This window comes from Narcine bancroftii, unplaced genomic scaffold (genome assembly GCF_036971445.1).
Source record: "Narcine bancroftii isolate sNarBan1 unplaced genomic scaffold, sNarBan1.hap1 Scaffold_73, whole genome shotgun sequence".
In the NCBI taxonomy this organism is placed as follows: Eukaryota; Metazoa; Chordata; class Chondrichthyes; order Torpediniformes; family Narcinidae; genus Narcine; species Narcine bancroftii.
Window position 1 is genome coordinate 51,333 of NW_027212236.1, and position 14,152 is coordinate 65,484.

Sequence of the window (14,152 nt, forward strand, 5' to 3'; positions counted from 1 at the left end):
CTTAGCCCCAATCTCAAACCTGAGGACTCAATCCCGAGACCTCGGACCCAATCTCGATTCCTCGGCCGCACTCCCAAACCCTAAGCCCCAATCTCAACTCCTAGTCCCCACTCCAAAATCCTAGGCCGCAATCACAAACCCTAGGGCCCAATCTGAACTCCCAGGCCCCAATCACAAATCCTAAGCACCAATCCCAAACCCTAGGCTCCAAACTCAAACACTAGGAACCAATCCCAACACCGAGGCCTCCATCTCAACTCTTAGGCCCCAATCATAAATCCTAGGCTCCAATCACAACTCCTAGGCCCCGCTCCCAAACTCTAGGCCCCAATCCCAAACACTAGGCCTCTCTCACAAACCTTAGCCCCAATCACAAACCCTAGTCCTCAATCTCAAACCCTATGCCCATTGTCAAATCTTTGGCCCCACTCCCAAACTCTATGCCCCAATGTCAAATCCTCGGACCCAGTCAAAACCCTAGGCCCCAATCTCATTTTCAAGGCCAACATATCGATCGACTTCTGGCCCCACAATATCAACTCCAAAGCCTCCATTTTCAATGATTAGGACCCCAGTCCAAACCCCTAAGCCCAAATAACAAATCCTACACACAAATCTAAAGACCTAGGCCGAAATCGTAATGCATAGGTCCCCAGTCTCAAAAGCAAGGCCCCAATGACCAACCCAAGACTCTAATCTCAAAACCAAATCCCCAATCTCAGCCTTGGGCCCAACCCCAAGGCACAAATGACAGGGTCCAATCTCAACCACAAGCCCCATAACTGAACCTCGAATCCAAACCCTCCTGGTCCTGATCTCCGGTGGAACTTGCTAGAGATATGGTCACCTCCCTGCCTCATTCCCTACCCCAGCATCTGAACAGTGATTCCCCGATATGTGTGGGAATTGGGAGGGTGTCAAGATCAACCCCCTCTCTCTCCCTCTCGTCTCCTTTGCCCAAACTGTTTCCCTTCCTCGACTCCCGTCTCCGTTGGGATCCTGATCTTGACCCCAGGCACGGCTATGCGAGATGGCAGGACATCCAGAATGACCTGCGCTACGCCATCCTCAACGAGCCCTTCAAAGGGGAGATGAACCGGGGAAACTTCCTGGAAATTAAGAACAAGTTCCTAGCGCGAAGATTCAAGGTGTGTCTCGGATATCCCTTCTCCACTCGACACCACTCACCACCCCCCCCCCACCCCCCCGGACTCCTCTACATCGCTCCCTCCCGGTCCCCTCTGCACCGCTACCCCCAGACCCCTCTACACCACTCCCCAAGAACCCCTCTACAACACTACCCCTCGGACCCCTCTACAACACCCCACCAGACCCCTCTGCACCCCTACCCCCAGACCCCTCTACACTGCTCCCCTCCCGGACCCCTCTACACAACTCCCCAAGGACCCCTCTACAACACTACCCCTCGGACCCCTCTACAACACCCCACCGGACCCTTCTACACCACTCCACCTGGACCCCTCCACAACACCTCCTGGATCTTGGACAGATTTAGAGAGATGGTGAAGGCTGGAGGTTCAGAGGGAGGGGGTTGGATGCTTTATTAAATGTGGAACTGATCTCTTTCCCCACTCTACCTCCTCATTCTCCAGTTACTGGAACAATCGCTGGTTATCGAGGAACAGCTGAGGAGGGCCGCCTACCTGAACATGACCGAGGACCCCACCCACCCATCGATGGCTCTCAACACCCGTTTTGCCGAGGTCGAATGTCTCGCTGAAAGTCACCAGCACCTCTCAAAGGAGTCGCTGGCTGGGAACAAACCGGCCAACGCTGTCCTTCACAAAGGTAACGGAACCCTGCGTCGAGGGAGAGGGGTAGGGGAGAGAGAGAGAGAGAGAGAGAGGGGGGGGGGGGAAAGAGGGGAGAGAGAGAGAAAAGAAGGGGGGAGAGAGGAGGGCGAGAGGGAGGGGGAAAGGAGGGAGTGAGGGGGGAGATAGAAGGGGAGGGGAATTCAAGGCCCCCACAAACCCTGAAAAGTGTCTCACCCTCTGTCCACCCCCCCCCCCAACTTCGCCCCCAGTCTTGAAACAGCTGGAGGAACTTCTCAGCGACATGAAGGCCGACGTGACCCGTCTCCCGTCCACCATCTCTCGCATCCCCCCCGTGGCCGTTCGTCTCCACATGTCCGAGCGCAGCATCCTCAGCCGGCTGGCCACGCGGGGCGGTGAGATGCAGAGCCCTCAGGTAGGACGTCCTCGCAAGCCCCTCCCCAACCGCCGTCGGGGAGGCAGAGGGCAAGGAGCCGGGGAGGGGCTCAGGCGGAGGGATGGGCTCAGGTGGGCTGGGACAAGGGAGTTGGGAGGGGGCGGGCTCAAATCCGGGGGATGGAGTTTTCACCCTGTCGACTCATCCTTCACCCCCCCTCCCCCAGGTCCCGCAGGTGTGAGACCCCCATCATTCCAGAGAGGTGACAGGGTCTCGAGCTGCTGCTGATCATTCCAGAGGGTCCCGACCTCGCCTCCAGTCCTGAGACCCTCCTCCCGCTGAGGTTCAGAGGCCCCCTCCCACTCCCCCATCCACCCCTGCCCCGTTCTGAATAGCAGGGAAGTTCCACCAGCCACTCCCATCTCCATCCCCCTCCCTCACTCTCCCCCTCCTTCTCTCATCTCTACCTCTCCCCCTCCCTCTCCCACTCTCATCCCTCCCCCTCCTCCTTTCTGCCCTGCGCTGGGACCCCTGCAGGGTGAAGACTGGATGTTTATTTAACACCCTCGCCCACACTGAGCCTGCGCTGGGAGCAACGTTTCTTCCACCGTCGGGCGAGAAGCAAGACAGACGATTTCACGAATAAAGCTGGTTTCTGAAATAATTCTCGTCATCCTTATTGGGGGGGGGGGTGGAATAACCCCCCTCCCTGTCTCTGTAACCCCCTCCGGTCCCCGACACCCCTCGCCGTCTCTGTAACCCCCTCCGGTCCCTGACACCCCTCCCTGTCTCTAAACCCCTCTGGGCCCCTAAACCCTTCCCTGTCTCTGTAACCCCCTCCAGTCCCCTACACCCCTCCCCATCTCTGTAATGCCCTCTGGTCCCCCTACACCCCTCCCTGTCTCTGTAACCCCTTCCGGTCCCCAACACCCCTCCCAATCTCTGAGTCTCCTGTTTTACCGAATGAATCTGGACACAGGTCGGTGATCAACAGACTTTATTGTTGATGAGTTACTTTATCCCTCGAGGGTCAAATCTTCGAAACGTGGAGGCGATGCCTGGGTTCAGTGAGGGTCTGATGGAGGATGTGAGAATTGGGGAAGGCGAGGGTGGAGACGGAACAGGTACAAGGGAGTGGTGGGGAGGGTCAGAAGGGAGGGGAGGGAAGGAGACAAAGGAAGGGTGCTGAGAGAAGGTGGAGGGGAGGGAGGAGAGGTAGAGGTAACTGCCAGCGAGGAAGTAGCGCCAATCAGAATCTGTTGAGAGTAAAAATAGACAATGATGGGTGTGAGTGGGTCACGGTGTGAGTGGGTGGGGTGTGAGTGGGTCAGGAGGTGAATCTGACCTACCGCCAGACGCCGCATCACTTCTTCCGCACTGACCCAGCTTTGCGTCCCTCTGCTGATCGCTGCTTCCGAACCTTCTCCTCCTTCCGGCTCCACCCAGACTCGTCTGCTCCAGAGCTGCGGGGATAGCAGGGAGGTGAGGGCTGAGCGGCCTCCCATGCTGTCCAGCTCATCTTCCCTACCCCTTCCACTTCCTTCTCTCACATTCCCTCCAACTCTCACCCTTGGCTCTCCCTTTCATGCGCCCGTCTTTCTGCCCATCGGGGCAGCTGCTAGCTCTTTTCGCCTGATTCCCGCCCTGCGCAGAATTGCCCTTACTTCGAGGATCGGTGGGAGATCTTGGGGTGCACCTTTTTCTGCGGTGGGTACCTGATGTTCCCATACTCAGACTCGACAACCTTGTCATCCTGAGAGGGGCAGAGAAAGAGGGAGTGAGAGAGAGAAGGGGAAGGAAACGGGGAGGGAGGGAGATTAAGGAGAGCGGGTGAGTGTGTGTGAGGGGAGGGGGGGGAGAGAGGGGAAAAGGGTGGGAGAGAGAGGGATTGGGCCGAGGGGGGTGGGAGAGAGGGGAGGGATGAGGGCAGGGGGGAGGGAGAGGGAGGATTCGCTGACCTCGATGAGTTGCAGTTTCCTTTGTGTGGTCTCGATGTACTGCGACACAGCCAAGTAGATGAATTTGTACTGAGCTTCAGTCTGTACCATCCCAGACCTTTGGCTACGGACACTTTGAATCGTCTTCTGAATATCAATGTCACAGTCCAGACCTATACGGAACATTCCGGAGAGGGAGTGCGTGATGGGACGGGGCTTCGCTCTGTGTCCCCACCCCGAGAGTGTACGATGGGGACGGGGCTTAACTCTGTGTCCCCACTCCGGGTGTGTGTGACAGGACGGGGCTTCTCTTTGTGTCCCCACCCCGGGTATGTGTGACAGGACGGGGCTTGACTCTGTGTCCCCATTCCGGGTGTATGTGACAGGACGGGGCTTCTCTTTGTGTCCCCACCCCGGGTGTGTGTGACAGGACGGAGCTTGACTCTGTCCCCAATCCGGGTGTGTGTGACAGGACGGGGCTTCTCTTTGTGTCCCCACCCAGGGTGTGTGTGAGGGGACGGGGCTTCACTCTGTGTCCCCAGCCCGGGAGTGTATGATGGGAACGGGGCTTCTCTTTGTGTCCCCACCCCAGGAGTGTGTGAGGGGATGGAGCTTTATCTCACCTTGGCGACTGATCTTGTCAATCAACATGTCGATGACGATGATCGTCCCAGTTCGTCCGATCCCTGCACTGCTCGGGGCAAAAATCAAACTTTTGAATTCAGCCTCTGGAAACATCTCCCCGAATCCAGGCCAGGCTCCTCAACCCAGCACACCTACCCTGACCCCTGCTCACGGGAGGTGGGCTCTGTTCCGGCCACATCATTATGGGGAAGCACGGAGCAGCTGCAGAGAGCGGGCAGAGGAGACGCTGCCCGGGGATTGGAGAATGCGGCTCCTGAGGGCCAAGTGGGGGAGCTGACTGGACCCCGTTTGGAGTGACTGGGCGCAGTTCAGGCCCCAGGATGGACCAACATTGAAGAGAATTTCACCCTGATGGTCCCTGGAGGTTGATGCCAGAGATGGGGGATGGGTTTTCGATACTCACGGTGTTGGGGGCCTGGGAATCGGGCAGTGGTGTTCAACGCAGATGAGGGCGAGGTGTTGGACTGGTCTCATAAACCAGACCATCAAATATAGAACCCCCACTCCCCCTACTCTCATCTCTTCCCTCCCTTTGTCTCTTCCCGCCCTCTTCCCCTCTCTCATCCCCTCTCCCCACTCTCTCTGCCCCCACTACCTGCAGTGAACGATGATGGGACCAGCGTCCGGGAGACTCTCCTGTTTCTGGTTCACCTGCTCCAGGAAGCTGAGGACCCCTCCGGGGTCGGATGGGACCCCGTGGTCCGGCCAGCTCATGTACTGGTAGTGGTAGATGTGCCGGGGGCTGGCGTTCTGCAGAGTAGAGGGGATTCCCATCAAGGTGAGGGCAAGTGTGCGGCTGATCACCTGGGATTGGCTGGTCTGGGTCCTGAGATTGGGTGCCTTCGTTCTCGAACTGGGTGTCTGAAGTCTAGAACTGTGTCTCGAGCTGGGGGGGTCTGGGGTCTAGAACTGGATGTCTGGGGTCTACAACTGGGTGTCTGCAGTTGAACCTGGTGTCTGGGTCTAGAACATGGTGCCTTTTTTCTAGATCTGGGTCTCTGGATCTAGAACTGGTTGTGTGTGTGTGTGTGTGTGTGTCTAGAACCGGTGGCTGGAGTCCAGAACTGGGTGTCTGGCATCTAGAACTGAGTGTTTGGAATCTAGACCTGGGTGTCTGGCATTGAGATCTGGGTGTCTGGGTCTATAACTGGTGTCTGGAGTCTTGAACCTGGTGTCTGGGTCTAGAACAAGGTGCCTTTTTTCTAGATCTGGCATCTAGAATTGGGTGTTTGGGTCGGGAATTGTGTGTCCGGATCTAAAACTGGGTGTCTGGGTCTAGAACTGGTGTCTGGAGTCTAGAACTGGGTGTCTGGCATCTAGAACTGAGCGTCTGGAGTCTAGAACTGGAGTGTCTGAAGTCAAGAATCTCGTGTCTCAACATGGGTTTCTGGAGTCTAGAATCAGGTGAATGGGGTCTAGACCTGGGAGTTGGAGGTCTAGAATTGGTATCTGGTGTCCAGACTGTGCATCTAGAGTCAGTGTGGTGTCCAGAATGTGAGGCTGAGGTCCAGACCCCCCGTGTCCTGATCCCGGATTCAGACGCCAACCCCGGAATCCCCTTTCCAGGCAGAGAGCAAGGGGTGAATTCGGAGACGCTCACCTTGTCCGTGGGCCAGACCAGCAGATCGCGGACTTTGTAATCCACAGCTTCCCTCTCGCTGAGGTTACGGAGAGAGAACAGACCAAACTCCTTCTCCTCTTCCAACGCAGGCCAGTAGGAGACACATTTATTCTGAGGGCAGATCAGAGAGTCAGTGGAGAGAGGGTCCCCGACTCTGTAACCCCCTCTGGTCCCCGACATCCCTCCAGACTCGACAACTCTCCCTGTCTCTGTAACCCCCTCCAGTTTCCGACCCCCCTCCCTGTCTCTATAACCCCACTCCGGTTCTTGACACCCATCGCTGCCTCTGTAACCCTCTCCAGACCCCGACCCCCCCTCCCTATCTCGGTAACCCCCTCCAACACACCAGGACAGTGAACAGATTGACGTACCCGCCCTTTCTCGACCTCTCGTGTCGTCATGACAACGATCAAGGACCGTTCCTGCCAGATCATTGTCCAGAAGTCATTGACCGTCGCGTTGAGGCACCCTTGGGTGGCGATACAGGTTTTCGGAACCAACTTCCCTCCTTTACAGACCATGGTGTCCGACTACGGTACAGGGAGAGATTCTCAGGACACCATGTGTGTCGTAGAGTGGAGGGGTCCAGGGGGATTGATGTAGAGATGTCCCCGGAGGAGAGTTATAGAGGGGTCCAGGATGAGTGGTGTAGAGAGGTCTGGGGGAAGTGTTGTAGAGGGGTCTGGGGTGAGTGGTGTAGCGGGGTCCAGTGTGGAGTGTTGTAAAGGGGTCAGGGACTGGGGGGGAAGTATTGTAGAGGGGTATGGGGTGAGTGGTGTAGAGTGGTCTGAGGTTGACTATTGTAGAGGTCTCCGGGGGGGGGGTGTTGTAGAGGAGTCCTGGAGCTAAGTGCTGTTGAGGAGCCAGTGGGGGAGTGTTGTAGAGAGGTCTGGGAGGGTGGGGGGTGGAGTATTGTTGAGGGGTGCGGTAGAGGGAGTAGTTTTAGAGAGGGATCCGGTGAGGAATGTTGTGGAGTGTCCAGGGTGGGGGGGGTTAGAGTGTTGAGGAGGGGTACGGGGAGGAGTGTTGTAGAGGGGTCCGATGGGGAGTGTTGTTGAGGGGTCTGGGTGGGGAGTGTTGTTGAGGGATCCGGTGAGGAATGTTGTGGAGTATCCGGTGATGAGTGTTGTAGAGAGGTCCAGATGGGGAGTGTTTAGAAGTGCCCTGGGGGGCAGTGTTTATGGAGGGGTCCTGGGTGTAAGTGTTGCAGAGGGATTTGTAGGGGGGAGTGCTATAGGAGGGTCTGGTGGAGGAGTGTTGGGAGAGGTTTTGGGTGGGGTGGGGGGGTGGAATCTTGTTGAGCAGTCCGGGTGGGGAGTGTTGTTGAGGGATCCGGTGAGGAATGTTGTGGAGTGTCCAGTGGGGGAGTGTTGTTGAGGGTTCCTGAGGTGCATTGTTTGTGGAGAGGCCCTGGGGGTAAGTGTTGCAAAGTGGTCTGGGGGGGGAGTGGTGTAGGGGCATCCGGGGGGGGGGGGGGGTGAGGATTGCAGAGGGTTCCGGGGGCGGGTGAGGATTTCAGAGGGTTCCGGTGGTGGGGGGGGGGGGGTGGAAGTTGAACAGGGGTCCGGGGGTCAGTGTTGCAGAGTGGTCGGGAGGGGGGTGTGCTGTAGAGGTGTCCGGGGGGGGGTCTTGTAGAGGCGTCTGGGGAGGAGTGGTGTAGAGGGGTCCATGGTGAGTAGTGCACATGGGTCCAGGTCCAGGGCGGGGTAGTATTGTAGAGGGGTCTGGGGTAGTGTTGAAGGGTCGTGGATTAGAGGGGTCCGGGATGGTGTGTTGTGGAGGGGTTTGTGGGGGGGAGTGTTGGAGAGAGGTCCGGGGGCAGGGTTGGAGAAGGGTCCGGGAGCAGTCTTTGAGAGGGGTCTGGGGAGGAGTGTTGTAGAGGGGTCCGGTGGGATGGGGGGAAGTGTTAATGAGGGGTTCGGGTGGGGAGTTTTGTTGAGCGGTCCTGGTGGGGAGTGTTGTTGAGGGATCCGGTGAGGAATGTTGCGGAGTGTCCGGGGAGGAGTGTTGTAGAGGGGTCCAGATGGGGAGTGTTTAGAAGTGCCCTGGGTGGCAGTGTTTATGGAGGGGTCCGTAGGGGGGAGTGCTGTAGGAGGGTCGGGAGGGAGTGTTGGAGAGGGTTCTTGTGGGGGAGTGTTGGGAGAGGTTTTAGGTGGGGTGGGGGGGTGGAATGTGTTGAGCGGTCCGGATGGGGAGAGTTGTTGAGGAGTCCTGGGGGGCAGTGTTTGTGGAGAGGCCCTGGGGGTAAGTGTTGCAAAGTGGTCCGGAGTGGGGAGTGTTGGAGAGGGGTGAGGGAGGGGGGAGTGGTATAGTGGGGTCAGAGGGTGTGGTGTAGAGGGGTCCATGGTGAGTGGTGTCCATGGGTCTGGGTCCAGGGCGGGTAGTGAGTGATGTAGAGGAGTTTGGCTGGGAGTGTTGTAGAGAGGTCTGGGAGGGTGGGGGTGGAGTGTTGTTGAGGGGTCCGGGGGGGGGGGAGTGTTGTAGAAGGATCCAGAGGGGGGAGTGGCGTGTAGGGTCCGGGGGGACATTGCTTGTGGAGGGATTCCGGGGCTAAGTGTGGCAGAGTGGTCCGGAGGGGGGAGTGTTGGAGAGGGGTTCGGGGGGAGTGGTATAGTGCGGTCCGAGGGTGTGTTGTAGAGGGGTCTGGGGAGGAGTGGTGTAGAGGGGTCCATGGTGAATGGTGTAGAGGGGCCCATGGTGAGTGGTGGACATGGGTCCGGGTCCAGGGTGAGTAGTATTGTGGAAGGATCCAGTTGGAGGGTTATTGAGGGGTCATGGGTATAGGGGTCTGGGGTGGAGTGTTGTAGAGGGGTCCGGGGGGGGAGTGCTGGAGAGGGTTGAGGGGTCCGGCAGGGTAGTGCTGGAGAGGGGTGCAGGGGGGTGTAGCGTAGAGGGGTCCGGGGAACATTGTAGAGGGATTCCAGGTATAAGTGTTGCAGAGAGGGGCCTGGGGGACGTTTTGTAGAGGAATCCGGGATGTGGTATAGAGGGGACGGGGGGAGGGTTGTTGAGGGGTCGTGGATTAGAGGGGTCCGGGGTGGAGCGTTGTAGAGAGGTCCGGGGGGGGGGGTGGAGTGTTGGAGTGGAGTCCAGATGGGGAGTGTTTAGAAGTGCCCTGCGGGGCAGTGTTTATGGAGGGGTCCTGGGTGTAAGTGTTGCAGAGGGGTCCATAGTGGGGAGTGCTGTAGGAGGGTCGGAGTGTTGGAGAGGGGTCTGGTGGGGGAGTGTTGGGAGAGGTTTTTGGTGGGGTGGGGGGTTGGAATGTTGTTGAGCGGTCCGAGTGGGGAGTGTTGTTGAGGGATCCAGTGAGGAATGTTGTGGTGTGTCTGGTGGGGGAGTGCTGTTGAGGGGTCCTAGGGTGCAGTGTTTGTGGAGAGGCCCTGGGAGAAAGTGTTGCAAAGTGGTCTGGGGGGTGTGTTTTTGGGGCATTAGGGGGTGTGTGTTGAAGAGGGTTCCGGGGGCGGGGGAGGATTGCAGAGGGTTTCGGGGGAGGATTGCAGAGGGTTTCGGGGGTGGGGGAGGATTGCAGAGCGTACCGGTGATGGGGGGGGAGGGAAGTTGAACAGGGGTCCGGGGGTCAGTGTTGCAGAGGGGTCCGGAGGGGGGTGTGCTGCAGAGGGGTCTGGGGGGGTCTTGTAAAGGCGTCTGGGGAGGAGTGGTGTAGAGGGGTCCATGGTGAGTAGTGTACATGGGTCCAGGTCGAGGGCGGGTAGTATTGTAGAGGGGTCTGGAGTGAGTGGTGTTGAAGGGTTGTGGATTAGAGGGGTCCGGGATGGTGTGTTGAGGAGGGGTTTGGGGGGGGGGGGAGTGTTGGAGAGTCGTCCGGGGGCAGGGTTGGAGAAGGGTCCGGGGGCAGTCTTTGAGAGGGGTCTGGGGGAGGAGTGTTGTAGACGGGTCCGGTGGGGTGGGGGGAGGTGATAATGAGGGGTTTGGTGGGGAGTTTTGTTGAGCGTTCCTGGTGGGGAGTGTTGTTGAGGGATCCGGTGAGGAATGTTGTGGAGTGTCCGGGGTGGAGTGTTGTAGAGGGGTCCAGATGGGGAGTGTTTAGAAGTGTCCTGGGTGGCAGTGTTTATGGAGGGGTCCTAGGTGTAAGTGTTGCAGAGGGGTCCGTAGGGGGGAGTGCTGTAGGAGGGTCGGGGGGGGGAGTGTTGGGAGAGGTTTTCGGTGGGGTGGGGGGGTGGAATGTTGTTGAGCGGTCCAGGTGGGGAGAGTTGTTGAGGAGTCCTGGGGGGCAGTGTTTGTGGAGAGGCCCTGGGGGTAAGTGTTGCAAAGTGTTCTGGGGGGGGGAGTGATATAGAGGCAACCGGGGGGTGTTGGTTGAAGAGGGGTCCGGGGGCGGGGGAGGATTGCAGAGGGTTCCGGTGGGAGGATTGCAGAGGGTTCCGGTGGAGGGGGGAGGTTGAAGAGGGGTCCGGGGGGGTGAGTGGTGTAGAGGGGTCCGGGGGGGGGGGTGTTGTAGAGGCGTCTAGGGAGGAGTGGTGTAGAGGGGTCCATGGTGAGTCGTGTACATAGGTCCAGGTCCAGGGCGGCTAGTGTTGTAGCAGGGTCTGGGGTGAGTGGCGTTGAGGGGTTGTGGATTAGAGAGGTCCGGGGGCAGTGTTGTAGAGGGGTTCGGGGAGGAGTGTTGTTGAGGGATCCAGTGGGGGAGTGTGTTGTTGAGGGGTCCGGGTGAGGAGTGTTGTTGTACATGGGTCTGGAGAGGAGTGTTGTAGAGGTGTCCGTGGTGAGTGGTGCAGAGGGATCCAGGGGGAGGGTTGTTGAGGGGGTCGTGGATTAGAGGGGTCCCAGGGGTATGTGTTGCAGAGGGGTCAGGGTCCGGGGCGGGGAGTATTGTAGAGGGGTCCTGGGGGGAGTGGTGTAGAGGCGACCGGGGGGGGAGTGTTGCTGAGGGGTCCGGTGGGGAGTGGGGAGTGTTGTTGAGGGGTCCAAGTGGGAGAGGTGTAGAGGGAGGGGTCCAGGGGTGGGTGTTGTAGAGGGACCGGGGGGTAGTGTTGTAGAGGGATCCGGGGGGGAATGTGGTGGAGGGGTCCGGGGTGGGGGGGGGAAAACTGTTATAGAGTGGTCCGGGGAAGAGTGTTGTAGAGGGTTGGTTTCGGGGGGAATGTAGTAGAGGGGCGGAACGGGGCTAGAGGATTGCGATCAGATTCTTTCATACCTGGATATAATTAGCGTTGATGTAGTCGGAGAAAGGCGGGCTGTCTGGGGTTGTTTTCAGAATCACTCTTGTCTTGTCAACTACAGGTGGGGAGATAAAGGTGGGTGTGGGTAGTGAGATTGTTGTATGTGGGTGAGGTGAGAGAAAACTGTGCATCCGTCTCTCCCAAACAGGCTTAGGTCTTTATCCCCTGATGATTTACTGGGATGTTGCCTGGACGTCAGGGACTGAGTTACATGGAAAGGTTCAACAGGTTCTGGACTTTATCCCCTGAAGATTTACTGGGACATTGCCCAGACGTCAGGGGCTGAGTTACAGGGAAAGGTTGAACTGGAGAACAAGGGGGAGGGACTGGGTAAATGTCGGTCGGCTTTTTCCTCACGAGATACAAACCAGAGGACACGGGGTCAGGGTGAAAGGGGAGTTAAGAAGGCCAAAGGAACGTCAGGTTCCATTCATTGGGGGGGGGTTTGGGGGGTGGTCATTCAAGAGCTGAGGGGGGGTCTTGTCTCCACCAATCTGCGGTGAGACCCCACTTGTGTTCCGGCCGCCTCGTTACAGAGGCGGCTACAGGGAGGGGGCAGAGGAGACTTACTGGGGACCAGAGATAGGAGCTCATTAGGGGGCAGGGCTGGGACGTTTCAGTCTGGGGAAGGATGGGAGGAGATGGGATAGAGGGTCCACGGAGGCAGAATTGGGGTCGGCCAGCGCCAACTGGGAGGGGTCAGCAGATGGGGCGATGGGCTGAAGAGCTTGTCCTGTGCTGCTTTGTGGTGTGGGATACTGTGGCGGGAGATTTTGGGCTTCCCATGGGGAGTGGCAGGGGTGTGGAGGAGTGGAGAGATGGGGGATAGACAGGGGGAGGGGAGTGGGGTGGGGAGACTCACAGGGCAGGATGTTCTTATACCGGTTCTTCGACTTGTTCTCAGGTCGCTGGCCCTCCGTGCGGCTGAGAGATTTCACGTCCTCCTGTTTCTGCAAAGCCTATTGCGGGGGAAAGACATGAAAGAATCATATTTACAGCATACCGTGCCCCACCCCCTCCCTGGGGAGCAGGACGGAGCGGATTGACCCCGGTGGGGGGAAGGAGGAGGGGGGTGTGGTACCCGGATCCAGTCCGTCCCGTCACGCGGAATGCAGATCTCACTCACGTCGAACTCTTCCCAGAAACCGGCCTTGGCTCCCTCCTCGTTGTGCGGTTTGTTCAGCTGTTCGACCCGGTTCTCAATGTCTGCCGCATTGATCCGCGTGGCATAGTAAGGCTGTGGGGATTTGACAGAAAGGGCTTTATCCCCGACGATTTACTGGACGTTGGCCGGACGTCAGGTACTGAGTTACAGAGAAAAATTCAACAGGATGGAAAGGGAGGGGGAGTGAGGGGTGGTCATACAATTACCGGTGGCAGGGATAAGATCAAGGTGTCCACAGAGGGTGGCGGGATCAGCCCCGTCCTGTCCGTATCCTGTTGTGACCTACCCCGTCAACAGCCCCTCTCTCTGTCCTGTCTGTATCCCGTTGTGACCTTCTACCCCGTCCACAGCCCCTCTCCCCACTCCCCATTCGTGTCAGATGACAACAGAGCTGAACCTGTGTTAAAGAGGGAAGTTTAACAGCCTGTGAGATGGGAACTGAACTGTCCGCAGGGTTTAATGTCAGTTGGTTTAAAATTCGTGGCAGATATTTGAACGTACAAATGCTGAAGGAACTCGGCTGTTCCCGTACGATCTGGAGGAGATCCAGACGTCTCAGGCCCCAGTCCCGTTTTGGGGCAGAGAGGAGGCCATTTGGCCCCTTCCATCTGTGCTGTACCCAGGGGTCGCAGGCACTCACCTGCTTCAGAAGAACCTTCATCCCGTCGAGCTGCTCAATGGCCGAGTTGCGGTAATGTTCGACCAGGTCACTGAGGGTGTCGAAACTCAGGGCACCCCCCACGGTGTACTGCTCGTCCTGGAGGGGGTAGGGGAGGAGGAGAAGGGGGGGGTAGGGTGGGTGGGGAGAGGGGTTAGATGGGGTAGAGAGAGTGAGAGGAGAGGGGGAGGGAGGAAGGAGGGGAGAGGAGAGTAGAGAGAAGGGGAGGGGTGAAGGGGAAGAGAGGCGGGGAGAGGGGGGTAAAGTATGCATCGTTGTCATGTAATACAACCCTTGGACTGTAAAAATCAGGAAACCCCTTCCCCCTATGGTTTACGTTCCAGGAGGCGGAGAGGCCGCGTTTTCAGGCATACCCCTCAGGACAAGCAACGACAGGAAGGTCAAAGGGCAGGCGGGCTCAGCTGGGCAGGGACGCCAGTGGGGTCACATCTGATCGCCTGGTGGGGACGGAGTGAGGGCCCTGGGTCCTGACCATGCCCCCTCCTCACCTTGAACATGATCTTGATGTGCGTGACCTTGAGCCGATTCGTCCCCTCCACCTCCCGCTCGACGTCCGTGGTCACCGAGATGACGAAGTCCCCGGGCTGGCTCAGGCTCTCCCGCACCAGGAATGTCCAGGGGACCTGCTTCTCGGCCAGCAGGCTCTCCGCAACCGTGCCGGACAGATGGCCGTGGTACCACCTGCGGGGACAGCGACGGACCGTCTGTCAGTGGGACAGAGGGAGTGGGTGAGATGGGGGAAATGTTGAGAGACGA

General features: G+C 58.4%; 3 protein-coding genes across 3 annotated transcripts in view; 1 reads left to right on the forward strand and 2 right to left on the reverse strand.

Annotated features, from left to right (window-relative positions):
* The window catches only part of LOC138751125 (chromodomain-helicase-DNA-binding protein 4-like), a gene marked incomplete at its 5' end in the record, with an annotated part of 54,159 nt that extends 51,326 nt beyond the window's left edge, over positions 1 to 2,833 (forward strand). Inside the window, 4 exons of the mRNA XM_069913195.1 lie at positions 1,016 to 1,148; positions 1,614 to 1,809; positions 2,045 to 2,208; positions 2,707 to 2,833. Coding sequence (XP_069769296.1) covers positions 1,016 to 1,148; positions 1,614 to 1,809; positions 2,045 to 2,208; positions 2,707 to 2,730 — 517 coding nt within the window. The remainder of the gene's footprint in view (positions 1 to 1,015; positions 1,149 to 1,613; positions 1,810 to 2,044; positions 2,209 to 2,706) is intronic.
* A 318-nt stretch (positions 2,834 to 3,151) lies between these two features.
* Positions 3,152 to 14,100, reverse strand: LOC138751126 (tyrosine-protein phosphatase non-receptor type 6-like; the record flags this gene model as incomplete). The annotated part of the gene is made up of 13 exons (XM_069913196.1): positions 3,152 to 3,425; positions 3,519 to 3,632; positions 3,834 to 3,922; positions 4,128 to 4,279; positions 4,730 to 4,797; positions 5,347 to 5,501; positions 6,352 to 6,483; positions 6,744 to 6,902; positions 11,528 to 11,607; positions 12,415 to 12,511; positions 12,679 to 12,789; positions 13,358 to 13,474; positions 13,885 to 14,100. Coding segments are annotated over 12 exons (1,476 nt in total), but the record flags the coding sequence as incomplete, so codon positions are not given.
* Positions 9,502 to 10,416, reverse strand: LOC138751124 (uncharacterized; the record flags this gene model as incomplete). Its single annotated transcript, XM_069913194.1, has 1 exon — positions 9,502 to 10,416. A coding segment is annotated over one exon (915 nt), but the record flags the coding sequence as incomplete, so codon positions are not given.
* Positions 14,101 to 14,152: the final 52 nt, after the last annotated feature.